This window comes from Natrix helvetica (genome assembly GCF_964273705.1).
Source record: "Natrix helvetica genome assembly, chromosome: 3".
Taxonomy (NCBI): Eukaryota; Metazoa; Chordata; class Lepidosauria; order Squamata; family Natricidae; genus Natrix; species Natrix helvetica.
In genome coordinates this window covers 140,050,191-140,066,707 of record NC_138549.1, presented here as the reverse complement: position 1 = coordinate 140,066,707, position 16,517 = coordinate 140,050,191, and the positions used below count along the sequence as shown (strand labels likewise).

General features: G+C 37.3%; 1 protein-coding gene across 5 annotated transcripts in view; it reads left to right on the top strand.

Annotated features, from left to right (window-relative positions):
- Positions 1 to 16,517, top strand: part of PPFIA4 (PTPRF interacting protein alpha 4) — a 125,072-nt gene that overhangs the window by 22,935 nt on the left and 85,620 nt on the right. For all 5 annotated transcript variants that reach the window (XM_081947493.1, XM_081947492.1, XM_081947491.1 and 2 more), the window contains exon 2: positions 7,084 to 7,949. In XM_081947493.1, coding sequence (XP_081803619.1) covers positions 7,713 to 7,949 — 237 coding nt within the window. In that variant the 5' untranslated portion in view covers positions 7,084 to 7,712. The remainder of the gene's footprint in view (positions 1 to 7,083; positions 7,950 to 16,517) is intronic.

Below are 16,517 nucleotides of genomic sequence, written 5' to 3'. Positions count from 1 at the left end.
TGATCTCTAGGGTAAAATTGTTCCACAGTGTAGAAGCCATCTCCAAGAAGGCATGCTTTCGAGGTCCTATAAGAGGATAAGGTAAAGATAAAGATTTCCTTCACATATATATGCTAGTTGTTCCCGACTCTAGGGGGCAGTGCTCATCTCCGTTTGAAAGCCAAAGAGCCAGCACTGTCCAAAGATGTCTCTGTGGTCGCGTGGCCGTCATGACTAAACGCCACTGTTACCTTCCCATCAAAGGTGGTCCCTATTTTTCTACTTGCATTTTTACATACATGCTTTCAAATTGCTAGGTTTGCAGAAGCTAGGACAAGTAACGGGAGCTCACTCTGTTATGCGGTACTACGGATTCGAACCGCTGAACTGCCGACTTTTCTGATAGACAAGCTCAGCATCTTAGCCACTGAGCCGCTGCGTCCCTTTAGAATAAGATATTTATATATAAAACCATGCAGGGTTTTATAGGCAGTAATCAGCACTTCGAATTGTAGCAGCAAGACAACCGGCAACCATTGTAGGTATTGAAATAGAGGGGGGACATTGTCAGATCTTTTTGCAGTTTTATGACCAAACTTTTGATGGTTGGCAACAGACACATTTATGGCCATTTGCAGCATCATGTGATAGCATTTTATGATGGTTTTGCCAAACATTGAAATTTCTGTTTTTTGCCAAAACCTTTGCGCATAGCAAACTATTGGTTCACTTAATGACCAAGGTGTTTACTTAACAATCACTACAAAAAGGTCATAAAATTGGATCGGTCACACAACTCACTCATTTTATGCCTGTTATGACAAATGGGCAGGCTCCATTTCCGTCGTATGTCAAGGATTACCTGTACAGATAAGATTTAGATGGGTTCTAGCCTGCCCTGAAAAATGACAGTATGATATACATAAGCACCTAAAAATGCAAGTTAGCTGTAGCTGATATTTCAGAATAGGATTTCAGGATGACATTTGGATTGTTGGCCTCTTATTGTTAGATTTCCACTCTTCGGATGTACCGTACAAATAAGATAAAATGAAGTTGGAGGAAAATAGCGTTACTTATTTTGAATCTAATAATGCATGTATTTTGATCTCATATCTCCTTATTAAGTGAAAACTGCTACTGATATTTATATGTTACCATCTGTTGGACACAAGATTGGAAATAGTTTATTCTGATTATTTTCCATCTGCACTAAACAAACAAAAAATGGAAAAAGTAGAATAAAGTTGGATCTTGTGCGTAAGTCCTGAATTATATTTGTAAGAGCATCTTGAATTTTGTTAAATTCAGTGCATTCATTTACACATTTTTAGTTGGTTCTCCATATTTGTCTTATTTTTAAGAAATATGGTTCTTGCAGGGGTAGGTTTAGGCTTCTGCTACTGCTAGTTTGCTCCGGGATGCGCTTGTTGCATGGGCTTGATGTGCGCTATGCGCAGTAGTAAAAAAAATGCACAGAAGCAAAAAACGATGGCAATGCCTATAGCGACGCCAATAGAACTGGTTCAGGGGCGTGGCAGGCTGAGTTACTACCTACTTGGCCGTATCGGTCCGAACCGGTTAGGAACCCACCTCTGCTGGGCTGATGATGATACAGTGATTGTTTCTATGTGTTAATTTCTTTGCTTGATATTATTGATTTTTTTTTGTGGCCAGTATTTTATCTCTGCAAAGATAATCGTTTATCATTATAACAAGCTGATTTTCATTTGGGAAGGAATTTATGGGAATGTGTGGTAATAATACTTCTCTATTAAAATGCATATCTGGGCTTGACCAGAAAAGCTTAATTTGAACAGGGCATTCTTCCAATTCTAGCATTCAGTAGCAGTCCCTTCAGTACAGCTGAAGCTTTTAAAACGATATTTACATGTTAATTAATTGTAGAATAGTTTGAGTGTATATTGTGTTTTGCTGGTGGCATCTGGTATTTTTTGTTCAGGAAGAGTGGTACTCAAGAGACTTTTCTCAGAAATACTTGGCAATACATTGACTTGTATTAACGGTAGAACTACTTCAGCTTCCATTCATCTTACAGTATGATAAATTTTCCCGCGAGTGTGTTTTTCATGAGACTTGTGGATAGCTTTTCCTGGCATTTATTTTTGTAGATAATATATCTTAGTGGACTTCTTCAGCTGAAGGCCGTCTTAATAGTGGAAAGACTAAAGTCTACTTAGTCCATGCATATACCAGAGGTGGGTTGCTCCCGGTTCAGCTCGGATCAGGTGAACTGGTAGCAGCAGCAGCAGCAGCAGGAGGCTTTGCCCGCCCACCTGGATGCTTCCACGAGCGTGTCCGAACCGGTAGTAAAAATATTGACAACTCACCACCAATGTTCCCTCTAATTTTTTTTCAGTGTGTGCGGAAAAGTATAGTGTTTGAGCAGCACATTTTCATGCCTGAGCACCTGATTTTTTTTAGCCATAATTGCCATCAGAGCAGATGTTGGGGAGGGGGGAAAGGAGGTAAAGGGTCCTCTCCCTCTCCCTCAGACCCCCAGGAAGGAAGGAAGGGAGGGGGAGGGAAAGGAAAGGAAATGGGAAAGAAGAAAAGGAAAGGAAAAGAGAAGAAAGGAAAAAGGAAAGGAAAAAGGAAAGGAAATGGAAAAGAAGGAAAGGAAAAAGGAAAGGAAATGGGAAAGAAGAAAGGAAAGGAAAAGGGAAAGGAAATGGGAAAGAAGAAAGGAAAGGAAAAGGGAAAGGAAAGGAAACGCAAAGGAAGATAGAAGAAGGACAGAAAGGGAAAAGGAAAGAATGGAATGGTACTGCTCAAAAACCAAGTCTCAAGATCCTGTGGACCCCTTTGGCTCAGGCAGTCCAATTCCCCGCTGCTTCCCTCTCTCTGCAAAGCGAAGGGATCTCAGAAAGGCTGCCTAGCCCAGAACGGGACTTCAGACGACGCAATGCCTGAGAAACCCCGGATGTGCAGGGAAACGCAGGCTACAACCAGCGAATCGCATTTTCCCAGGAACCGACAAAGCCCCAGAGGACCAATGAGAATTCTCCCTTCTGCAGCGTCATCAGTCTCCGGGTAGAGTCTTCCTTGATTTGACCAATCACCAGATGGAGGAGAAAGTTCGGTGCAGAGAGAGAAGGGAGGGAGGAGGGATATTTTCAGTCATATTTTATGACATTAAAAAACACTGTGTGCAGTTTGAAACTTCTGCGCGGTGTTTTCTTGTTATGTGCGCAGCCGTGCAAGCGCACAGTTTAGAGGGAACAGTGCTCACCACTGGCATATACATACAGATATACTTCCAGACTCATGGAGAACATTAGCCTACTAGATAACGGTTTTATGTATTCCGCCTTCAGTGCCTTATTTGATTCAATTCAAAATATATTATTGTTGTGATTCTGAATTTTGTATGGAATACAAAAGATACTTCTACTGCGTGTAATTATCTTGAGAATGCTTGTTCGATATTCAAATTTATATGCCATTTTTTGGTAAATGCATAATAAGGGAAAAAAACAGATCCAGGAAACTATGGACCTATCAGCCTTACCTCAATACCAGGAAAGATAATCAAGCAACAAATTAGCAAACACCTAGAAGTAAACAAAGCAATAGCCAAAAGCCAACATGGGTTTGTCAAAAACAGATCATGCCAGACTAATCTTATTGCATTCTTCGACAAAGTGACAAAATTAGTGGACCAGAGAAATGCTGTCGATATAATTTACCTCGACTTCAGTAAGGCATTTGATAAAATAGACCATAACCTACTACTAGATAAAGTAGAAAAATGTGGGTTAGACAGCATCACCACCAGATGGATTCATAACTGGCTGACCAATCGCACTCAACATGTAGTCCTCAATGGAACTGCATCTACATGGAGGGAAGTATGCAGTGGAGTACCCCAAGGCTCTGTTTTAAGCCCAGTACTCTTCAACATCTTCATCAATGATTTGGATGAGGGAATAAATGGGGAACTCATCAAATTTGCAGATGACACCAAGCTGGCAGGAATAGCCAGCACTCCAGAAGATAGGCTAAAGATACAGAAGGATCTTGACAAACTTGAACATTGGGCACTATCTAATAAAATGAAATTCAATGGTGAAAAGAGTAAGGTTCTACATTTAGGCAACAAAAACGAAATGAACAGGTACAGTATAGGTGGTACCTTGCTCAATAGTAGTAACTGTGAGAGGGATCTTGGAGTCCTAGTGGACAACCATTTAAATATGAGCCAGCAGTGTGCAGCAGCTGCCAAAAAAGCCAATACAGTTATTGGCTACATAAACAGAGGGATAAAATCAAGATCACGAGAAGTGTTAATACCACTTTATAATGCCTTGGTAGGCCAGACTTGGAATACTGCATTCAGTTTTGGTCGCCACGATGTAGAAAAGATGTGGAGACTCTAGAAAGAGTGCAGAGAAGAGCAACAAAGATGATTAGGGGACTGGAGACTAAAACATATGAAGAACAGTTGCAGGAACTGGATATGTCTAGTTTAATGAAAAGAAGGACTAGGAGAGACAGATAGCAGTGTTCCAATATCTCAGGGGTTGCCACAAAGAAGAGAGAGTCAAATTATTCTCCAAGGCATCTGAGGGTAGAACAAGAAGTAATGGGTGGAAACTAATCAAGGAGAGAAGCAACTTGGAACTGAGGAGAACTTTCCTGACAGAACAATTAGTCAGTGGAACAACTTGCCTCCAGAAGTTGTGAATGCCCCAACACTAGAAGTTATTAAGAAGATGTTGAATAGCCATTTGTCTGAAATGGTATAGGGCTTCCTGCCTAGGCAGGGGGTTGGACTAGAAGACCTCCAAGGTCCCCTCCAACTCTGCTATTGTATTGTATTGTATAAGTTTTTTGAAAAACATTTCTAGGTTTGGGTTACTATATTTTAAACTCTTTTTGATGACATTTCAGGCCAGGTTCAAGATTTCAAGATGATTTCACCTGCAAATCAATCCCCAACCTGCCACATATTTATTTGATCTAGCTGCTTTTATATATAGGCATGGATAATGTTTGGGGCTGCAGAAGTTGCCAATGTGTTTATGCCACTGAAAGGAGTGAGGCTGATATTTTTCTCCTTGTGTCTGTGTGTGGGTATATTTTCAGTGTTTTGAGGGCGGTGATGGGAACAAGACACCCCTGGGAAGGACAAAGCGCACTTGTAAAACAACTTTTCCCCAGCAGCCATTTTAGGCCAATTTTAGGTTTGGAGAAGAGGTTTGAAAGATAGGTGGGAGGATTTGCCTTGCAGATATTTCTCACTTCCACTTAAACTCTTAAAAATCAGAACAAAGCAAAAACATTGAGTTGCAATCAGCCTGTAAAATGGCTTTTTAGGACTATTAGAGATTTCAGATAGGATTTGGTGTCAGCGCTCTCTGAGATATTCTACTCCCATTTTTACTCCTAATTTTGGTGGGAGAAAAATTCATTCTATTTTGTCACCAACATTCAAATGCACCCTCTTTTTTCACTTATTCTTGTTTTAAATTGTTTTTTCTTCTGGTTCTTCTACTTGTATTCTTTTATTTCACACAATATTTATTTGTTTATATTGGTAGACTGCCCATCTCCCATAGAATGTAAAGTCAAAATATTTGTTCAATAAATCATATTAATCATATTTTTAAACAAATGAGATTAAATAATTTCATTCTATACCCATGTGCCTTGGTACTATATGATCAGGAGGTGGTGCTATAGAAATAATTTTAATGTTGATTTATCTTTTTATTGCAAGAAAAATAGTACCGGTTGTGATCTCTCTTTTTCACACAGTGGAAGTGATATACTTCAGTAAATTTGGATAATTGCAACAGAAATAATCAAATCATTACCCTAAAGCAGGAAGCAGTACAAGAATACGAAAAATTTATATAGTAATACAATTCTAATTCCTGTAACCTTTAATTGGGTGAAATCGTACACCTGTAGGAAGAAAAATCTGGTCTAGTTCCAAGCCGGGAGAAAGGCGCTGGAAATAAAATGGAAGTTGATTGGAAAAAAGGACTCTTGTTTATAGAAGAGCAGAACTACCAACAGCATGCAGTTCTAGGACAGCTGACAAATTGTTTGAATGAATGGGTGGATCTTTATAGATTTTTGTGACTTTGGGATTGTGTAGTGAAGGGGATTTTGTGTCTCTTGCTATTTCAGTGGTGGTGGATTAATCCTATTATGTCCTGCAGGTCAAGTCCTGTCCTTCTTTATCCCATCACCTGGAGTTGAAGGTGTTTTGTTTCTGAATAGATTGGTTTGGATTTCTTAATGGGCACAAAATTGCCATCTCTAAAGACTTCAGGCAGATGCTGGGTGCTGCTTTTTGTCTCTGTTAAGATTTTTCTCCATTTCTCCTTTGGGGAAATATAATATTCTGCCTTTTTTAATACCCCCCCCCCCCCAATATTTCATGATTGTAGTAAGGGGACTTCCCATACACCATAGGGCAAAACCTTTTCAACGAAGGTACTTCAAATGAGTTTTGAAATTTGGCAAATTTTATAAATTATTTTATGGCATAAAATAATCATAAAACAGTTTATGATAATACAAAATATCATAAAGTATTTCCTGTGCGGATGTTTGACTGGGCTATTTTCAAACAGATACATCTCTGAGTGTATTCCAGCTGGTTTGGGGAAGGCAGAACAGTAGAAACTTTGTCATTGTTGAAGGCATTGAGGAATCTGGTAAGGAAAAATCTCAGAAAATGTGATCCAAGGAGTAATGGGTTGTCTAGTATTCTGATAAAAATAAACAAATATTCGGCAATAGAATTTAGATTAAAAGGATCTAGGCAAAATATACTTAATTTCAAGATACATTACAGTCAAGTGGTTTGCAAAAGATACAATGTTCAATAAACATTAAAGCTCTAAAATTAGAACAAATGCTCCATGGTATCTACGTTTAAAAACAACAACACCTGATTGTTATATTAAGAATGGCTCTAGGGAATAAATGGTAAACTGTATTAATCTGTAATGTAGAATTCTCCATAAACTGTTCCCCTTCTGAATTTTCCCTAGAAATGAAAAGCTTTTGATCTAAATTTAGAAATGAAACACAATTCTAACCTCTAAATATTTTCTTTTCCAACAGATTTTAAATGAAGAATGAAAGATGAATCTTTGGCAAAAGTTTAACCTTGCTTCAAGAATGATCAGTCAACTTTTCCTTTGGATTTCATAAACTACTGCTTGATCTATCCAAGTTGATTTTTATTGATCATATCAAGACGAGTGAAATGTTTTGTAGGCTTTCCAATCCTTTCTAGATCTTAAAACCAGCAAGGATTTTGGTGCTGAATGGAAAGAATGAAAAATTTTAAGAACAAAGAACTGTATGCCCTGGTTGATGGTCATCATTGGAGAGATCAAAGGAATATCTGTCAAAGATTATGGGAATGACTCTCACAAGATTACATTATCAGTTCAATCTAGGGGCCTTGCTGATCTTAATTACTTTATATATACATTGAGCGTAACAATGTGATGACTTTTTCTGATTTTTCTAGATATGTAATGTTAGTTTCAGTTATTTGCAAAAGGAAATGGAGATTCCTTTATGGACTTTATCATCTACATTTGACAGTTGCCACAATCTGTAGTGGCCTACAGTAACCATGTGACCTTAACTTGCTGTTTGTACTGCCTTAAGAGGCATTCTAGGGAGATTCCCTTGGCAATTCAAGTTCTTCCTCTAGCACAGGCAATTTGCAAAGTATTGCCATGATGTGTGAGGTAATGCCTACCATTAGTGAGGGTGACCCCTTAGGGCCACAGCCAGGCTCTGATTCTGATGCCAACTTTGAACAGCTGATGGTGAACATGCTTGATGAGAGAGATAAACTGCTAGAGACTCTTCGGGAAACACGTGAGACACTGTCTGTGTCTCAGGGCCGACTGCAAGAGACTTTGCATGAACGAGACCAATTGCAGAGACAGTTAAACTCTGCTCTACCTCAGGTAAGAAGATAAATAGACCAGATTTTCGTTAGCTGAAATATAAGCAAGCAGAAGGAATAGTTAGGCGCAAGTGTATTGATCTTGTGTGATTTAGCACAGAGAAAATAGCTTTTATACTGTAATCGCTAAACTAAAGGATTAAGACATAAAGATGATACTGTATTCATTGCTTTCTTATTTGTCACCAATGTTTGACAGAGGTAATGCTTGGCTTTGTCATTTAGAATAATTCTCTATCGTCATTCTTTAGAAAAGATAGCCTGTTTAGCCTTGCAAGATGAAGAGCATGAAAATGAAAAACCACTTCAAACAGCTGAATATCCATTAGATTCTTTGAAAAGTTATAGACTCAATTTCAATTTAATGGAGAGAGAATAAATATTAGGGCTGTGTAAATGCTTTGGTTTCATTTAGGAAGAGATTCTTTGAAAAAATATGCTATCTGTGAGAAATCAAAATACCTGTTGGTTTTCAGGATTGTGCAACTGCAGCTGGAAAAGTTGCTTTAATGAGTCATAGGCAGGTGTTTTATTCACACTCCCAAGCTCTCCAAAGCACCTCTTTTGAGTTGAAACCAAACTTGTCCAGCCCTAATAAATATAAATGTGTCTAGCTAAGATGACTGAGGTACTCATTTTAGGATTGTGGTGAAAGGCATCATTATTCTCCCTGAAAGGACAGTTAGTATTTTTACAATAGCAGTATAAATGCTTTGATCAGCTGATCCTTGCAAAATATAAACTTAAGTCACTGACATCAATTGGTAACTTCACCCATCTATTATAATATTGACTTTTTCAGGTAGCATTCAAGGATCACAAGTAGTAGTATAAGCCATAAATGGCCTTTCCTGCATATTTGTTATAGCTGAGATTATCCACTCTACTTCTTCTGGCAACATGTTTTATAAAGATTATGTGATGAAAATTAAATCTTAAACCTTGAAAATTTCTCTGATGTCACACATGGAATTAGTTTATTTTGTAATTGTTTCTTTTGACAGGTAATTTTAAATGCCCCAGGCTAAAAAAGGAGCTCTTTAGTCATACTTATTCATATTTAATGTACAACAATTTTGTAATTTAGAATATGATTTCATAGTAAATTTCTAGCATCTATAATTATTTAAATTATAGTTTATTCCTCATTAGCATTCTTGAACTGTGTGGTGCCATGTGTACTTGAAGTTACATAAGCTAGTTTTGCAGCAAGCTGCAGTGCTTACTTATACATTTTTCTGTAGATTGCTGCAGCAGTGTGCTATTTGATGGGTAGCATTGTGGGTATATAAAATAATTTCATGTGAGATGGCTAGTAACATAACACAAGTTCCTACATAATATTCGGGGTAAGAACTATGTGCGAATTTATCTGAGCTTTTAAATCTATCTATGATTTATCTATGAGCTTTTAGACTAGGAGTGGGTACCTTGCAGGACTTTTAGCAAAAGACAATGCAGGTGCCATTATGATCCAAAATTGAGAAACAAATAGCACGAAGTCTGTCACCACATAAGGGTGGGAGAAAGAGAAACAGAAAATAGAGTCTGGATTCTGTGGAATGTGGTTTGGATTCTGTGGTATATGACATTTATTATTAGGTCTTTTTGTATCTGTAGTAAAAAACAACATATCTACCTCATCCTTATCCTTAACTCTTCCACTGTTTGACGTGGCTTGAATGAAGTTCTTACAGAAGGATCAGCTACTCATCTCATCCATGAAGAATGAGAAAAAGCAGCAATACTCCAGAAATAAACCATGGTTATGCTGTAAATCTATTGAAGTGTATATGGAACAAATTTCTAGCATCTTTTTAGCGTCATAATCGTGTGGCAACTGAGAATGATTGGTTGATGAGTAATACACCGGTGCCACAAGTATGGTGGATGGAATTCATTCCCAGGGACAACACACATGCAATCCCGGATCTAGCAGCCATAGTGGGAGCTGCATCAGTTCTCAATGGCTGAGCAGTTGCTTTTTTGGTTGATGTATGATGAAATCAGGGCAGATTTAGTACTTTCCTTTCTCAATGAGTTGTGCACCTTTCTTGGACTGATTTAATGTGGGGTTTATAATTAGCGTTCTGACAGAGGGAGAGGCAACCAATTTACAGCCCAGATGTGAATAACTATGTCAGTTGGTGACACTGTTCAGGGCTATTTTTGATGAATCTTTCAAACAGGTGACTGCCAGTCACAAAAGCAATAACCCAAGACAAGACAAATGCTCAGTGAGATAATATATTGTTGATTTTCAATTGTTAACTGAGATGTGGGTTGGAATTAATGAGGCTTAAATCCCAATTTGAAAGGGTCTGCCAGGAAAAATACAGGACAAATGCATCCATTACCTCTAAGATTTTGTATGCATTAATACAATTCTATTTGGGGATCAATAAAATACTTGAGGAATTATGACACTATATTGTCAAGAGAAGACATATTCGTTGTGTTCCCTATATTATTTTCTTTGGTTCCATCATTCCCACCTCCTCTCTTTCATCAGTGGTTTTGAATATTGAACTTCCGCAGCTGAGAGACTGGACAGCTCTTCTCTGTGAGAAGAGCCAGGTCAATACACACAAGATCTGTGTGTATTATTTGAAGAACCTAGTTACGTTTAATGGGACGTGGTGACTAAGGCACTGAACTTGTCGATCAGAAGGTTGGCAGTTCAGCGGTTCGAATCCCTAGCGCTGCCTAATGGAGTGAGCTCCCGTTACTTGTCCCAGCTTCTGCCAACCTAACAGTTCAAAAGCATGTAAAAATGCAAGTAGGAAAATAGGGACCACCTTTGGTAGGAAGGTAACAGTGTTTCATGCACCTTTGGCACTTAGTCATGCCTGCCACATGATCATGGAGACATCTTCAGACAGGACTGGCTCTTCGGCTTTGAAACGGAGATGAGCACCACCCCCTAGAGTCGGGAGCGACTAGCACATATGTGCGAGAGGAACCTTTACCTTTAGTTATGTTTCAGAAGAGTGCCCTTCCAAGAGACCACCCCCTTCTGAAATGTCAATAAAATATTGTATATTTCACAATAAACAAACAACCAGATCTGGCTTCTTCAGAAACAAATCAATCCCAATATCTGATGTGATAACATCTGAAAATTAAGTAAAGGTCAGATATGTGAGACTACCCATTGACATTTAATCATTTGTGTAACCTTTAAGATCTAGACTGCTCAACTGTGAAGCACCAGAACTTATTTTATTCTGATGCCACCGGCAACTTCATAAAATCTTCAGTTGCATGTAATGTGCAAATCTTGCACATTTAGCCTTGTGAGAATGGAAACTATTCATTCCAATGTTTGTGGTTCAGCTGAAGTCTCATGAACCTTCTCTCTTACTCATCATCTATTATCATTAAGAGTCATTTAACTTTATTTAGTTTTCTTATTACAATTTCTGATAGTTGCAGGAATTGATTGTCATCAAGCTCACAATCCATTTACTGAAATTGGGAAAGCATTACATTGAGCTCCCATGCATTCAAAACGCATTGCCTCCATGGCTTCATGTTCCTTACTTTTGCTCAGCACAGCACAGTACAGAAGGAATTTCCCCATAAATACTTTGGCCTTGGTCATCTGTGTGAGAATTGGAAGCACAGATTGTACTTCCCCATCAGTTTTTTTTTTGATAAAATATTTTTTTTTATTTTCAAAACAAACACAACACAAAGAATCCTCATTCTTTACATACTGTAGAAAGTGTATCAGTTGGTTACAAAAGACTTTCATGCATCTCTTCCATAGTCATCAACCATAATTCATATTAACTCAAGTATTTTAACTCAAATATTTATACATATTACCATCATCATACCTCCATTTTCATTTGACTACAATTGTTTGAACGTCCTTCATCATAAAATGTATCAAGATTTAAAACATAACCACCTGCTGGCATTTCATTTGCTATTTCTAAAATCCTCCAATAACACTGAATCCTTATGGCCTATTCTAGCTAAACATCCATAATATTTAGTAACAAAAATTTCTAATCTTTCTTTCCAAATCACTGTTTACAATTTACATCCAGTTTCCTTATGTTGAACCCATACATATACATACGTTGTTATCATTATTCCTCCTTTATTTGACTGTATCCTATATCATGACATTTTTCCCCATAATAATTACAAATTAACTAAATTTAACTTAGTTCTTTTTTATTAGCCTTTATATATAACCAAAAAGATTTCTAATCTTCCTTTCATGGGTACCATTCAATATTCATATCCAATTATTACTTATCATAACAATACATATGCATATATTATTATTATTATTATTATTATTATTATTATTATTATTATTATTATTATTATTATTACTATTATTATTATCATTATCAATTATTTATTCGACTATATCTATTGTCACTAAATTTCACTAACTAGTTTTAAATTATACACTTCCATCTATCAACCTGTATCTTTTCAGTAGAAAAACAGTCTCATGTCTTCTGCCATTTGTGATATCATTCCTCTAATCATCTCCTTAATCAAATTTGTATGGACTCCTCTTAGCAACTCATTGCTTATTAAGTCTCTCATGTAATTTCGATGCCCTTCTTCTGTTTCCTTAATCAGCTTATCTTTAATTATCAGTAGTGTTATCAATGATGTTGCTAATAAAATTTCTCTCTTTAAATCCATAAATTCTTTTGTTTTTTCTTCTTCTGTATCTTGCCATCTGGGGTAGAGTTTCCCTCCATTTAATTCATCTTTCAGTGTTCCACTCTTTCTATTTCCAGACACAAACCAATCACCATAAATATCAGCGGATTTAATTTCTTTATGATCATTTTTCTCTTCGGTTTTTAGGACTCTAAACCCCACTTTTTCCACTTGATAAACATCTCCAACTTCTTCATCATATTTTACTGTTAGATGCTCTAGGTTTTTCAACTTCTTCTCCGTTCTCTCAAATGTATTTGATAATTTCAGAATTTCTAACAATATCTTTTACAGGCTTAAAATTTCTTTCTGCTGTTGAAGTTGTGCCATTATCTCCAGCTGACAAACACTGTTGCTCTGGCTTGGAAGGTTTTTACAAGATTAAGCATAAATTCATAATAAGGTTTTATTTTCACTTTTCTCTGGTTAAAGATATACTTCAAAGGAACATATATATGCTTTTCTTCTTATCACTCTCTATAAACAAACAGTGAGACCTTGAAGTGCCAAGCCAGAATAATCAGTGAGAAAAGTAAGAGTGTTTTGTCTCCAATACACAAACCTCCAGCCTCCGAGCAGCAGTGTTTTTCTTTCCCTCTGTTGTTACAATTTTCTTTGTTTCCTTTCCTTTCCTTTTATAACTTTTTTATATTCCAAGTTAAAAAAAGTCAAATTCTTGAATGAGTTAGAGAAGAAAGGGCAGAAACACACCCGCAATAGTGAACAAGGAGAAATTGAGTCCATAGGTTTCAAAGAATAATAATAAAAGAAAAAAAATAGAAGAAGAAAACTTAATCCATTCGTTTTAAAAGGCTTGCATAAATTCCATCCATGAACATAGCATTTAAAAAGTAAGATAACCCACTGTCCAAAATCATTCAAAGCTTAATTCTGCTGCTTATTTCTTCTGTTCTCAAATTTAAATTAACTTTAAGTTTTTTATAGGCAGTCTCTTTTAAAATGGCAAAAATTCTTCACCAGCTGGAAACACTTTCTCTTTCCATATCTTTCAATTTTGGAGCCTCCCTGACTTCATCAGCCTAATGGCTGGATTTTTTGTCGCCGGCTTGAAGAACTTATCTTGGATCCATCAGGGACTTTGCAATGTCCCTGAGATCAGCAAGACATATTCTTCCTGTTCACCGTCTCTGCGGCATGGTTTAGGTCTGATTGGACCACCCAGCGGCAAAAGTATTGGCTGCAGTCTCGGAGCATCGAGACCGCACATCCGTATCATTGTGACGTTGGCTCCTCCTCCCTCCCCATCAGTTTTGTGGCCTTATCCTTGGGCCTGAGATTGCTGCAATTACTGGATTATTGCTAATCCATATCAAAACTGAAAGATCCAGCTAAAGACAACTGTTAAAAAAGCTTCATTTTTTTGGGCATCTTTAGCCAACATTCATTTTGTTGTTACCGTTGTTAAAAAGAAGGGTTGTTCCTTATTACAGGTTTCTGAATGCTGTAAGAATTGTGATGAGTTTAGAGAAAAACAGGAGCAGCAATAAACAATTAATTGATGGCAAGATTCATTATCTAATCAATGGGAACTCCATTTCCAACTCTACTGTATATCTTTCCTTCGATTTATGGTTTTAAACTCCATATTAAAGTCTCTGTGTTCTTCTCTAAGGGCTTGACAGCAAATATTACATTGTCCTCCTCATGTATAAACTATTATAATAACTACAGAAAGCATATATTTTTACTACCGGTAGGTTGGATTCCAAAGAGATTTACAATCTATAATTTAATGAAAGGGATATCACCTTGTCTCCCATGATTCTGGAAAGCCTGACTTTGGACCCAGGCCTGAGGTTAATATTGTTTGAAGTAGTGGTGTTTTGCTTTGCTTTGTAAAATTTTTAGATCATTTTAGTCTGGGGTGACATTGTGGTTTTAGGTTTTGCTTGTTTTTATGTATTTGGAGTATTTGGTTTAGTTTTGTACCACCACCCAGAATCCATAGTGTTGGGTGACTATTATAAATTTAAATAAATAAATAAGATTTGGATACAGTAACAAGAAGGAATGATCATATTGAATAATAAATCTTTATCAAAAATTGAAAGAATGACAAGTAATAAAGATATACTTATAGAAGAGAAAGTATGTAGCTCAGGGTTGAACTGTGGAGTTTTTGATGTTCTCTTGCTTGCAGCATTTTATTACCTGACTAGACAACATCTTCAGTGCTGGAAGCGAGTGGGATTTGATGTGTTTATATACCGTTGCTTGCCTTGTCAGTGTTGGTGGAGGCGTTGTTTACTCTTTGGTAATTCTTTGATTAAACTGTTGTTTACTGCTTGATTGTTTGCCTGAGTTGGTGGTTCCATTATTAGGGTATTATTTACTGCTTAATCTGGTGATAAACCTAGTGTTACTTCATGCTTATCTGACTGTTGATTATTTTCAAGGAGGTATTCTGGTCTTTTGGCTCCCTTTTTAGCTTTTTAACTGTCTTTATGGAATGGTGTGTAAGTATTGTTTATCCCTAGGTGCCTGTTGATGGCTGATTTGCCTGAGTAACAAGCTCCCAGGAATTCCCTACCATTTTTGGATTTAGCTTGATCTAGGAAGCTTTCTCAGATTATATTTGTCATATGTTATGAAATTGAAGGGTTTTCATTGTATCTTCTGATAGCTAATTGGTGTTCATGGATGTGCTTTGCTAGTCTTCTGCCTATCTGTCCTATGGCTGTTACAACCCTTAAACTTTGTGTTGTAGATGACTCTTGTTTTTACTTTTTGGCTACTTGAGTTAATTAAGATATTTTGGAGAGCTTTAGTTGGTTTGCATGCTACAGTAATGTCAAGTGGCAGTCTGTTTATTGTTTCTGAGATTTTTTTATGTATAGTAATTTTATCTTTTTTGTAGTTTGTGTTGGTTTTGCTATACTGAGTTCAGTGGTCAGGCTTTTTTTTTTTGGAAACAGTTCCATGTGGATCCATTTTGTTGGATATTGTATGAAATATATATTAAAGAAAGTAGGAAGTCATAACAAAAGTACTTCAGCAACTGCAATGTTCCATATGAAGTCCAGTATAACCTAACACTCCTACACATTTTCCTTCCCACTGTATCTAGGAATACATTCTCCATCTTTTGAGCAGATTAGCTTGCCTCTTTGCAGTCTTTGTTTTTGTCCTCACATTATCATGTTTGCTATCATGATACATTTGCTATTATATCATTTTTCACTAATTGTGTGAGAATTAAATCTCTCAGCATTATGGACTTGTATCTTTGCTCTAAAAAAGTATGCGGCAAGAATATGGGTGTTTAAATATTCCAAAATGTCTAGCTCATTGTCTGTTTTGCAACAACTGCAAGATTTCTTCCCTCAAGGAACAGTTAGTTATGGTAGCGCATTTTCCCTGACCTTTTCAACAGTTGTTCTACTTGTATTTGCAGATCTCATCAGAAGACCCAGGCAAAGAATGTTTCTCCAGTAAATAAAATGCTGAGGTATACAGTAATTTGCAGTAACCCATACCAGATTGATCATCAACTAGGTCAGTGATGGTAAACCTTTTCGGCACCAAGTGCCCAAACTGGAACGTGTGTGCGCGCACGCATTCTCTTCATATGTGCCAGAGCACATGAGCCAGTTGGTCTTTGGGTTTCCAGCACTCCAGCATGTGTGAAGACCAGCTGGCGTGCGGGAAACCAAAAGAGCAGCTGGCGACGGCACTTGTGCCGACAAGAAAGGGTTTCTCCGTGCCACCTCTGGCATGCATGCCATAGGTTCACCATCACGGACCTAGGTCAACAAGGACCATGCTAGGTGTTGGAATTCCTGGATCTCTGGTGACAAATGGGCTACAGGACTCAGGACTGTTGGCTGAGCAACCAAGGCCAGCAGGAGCA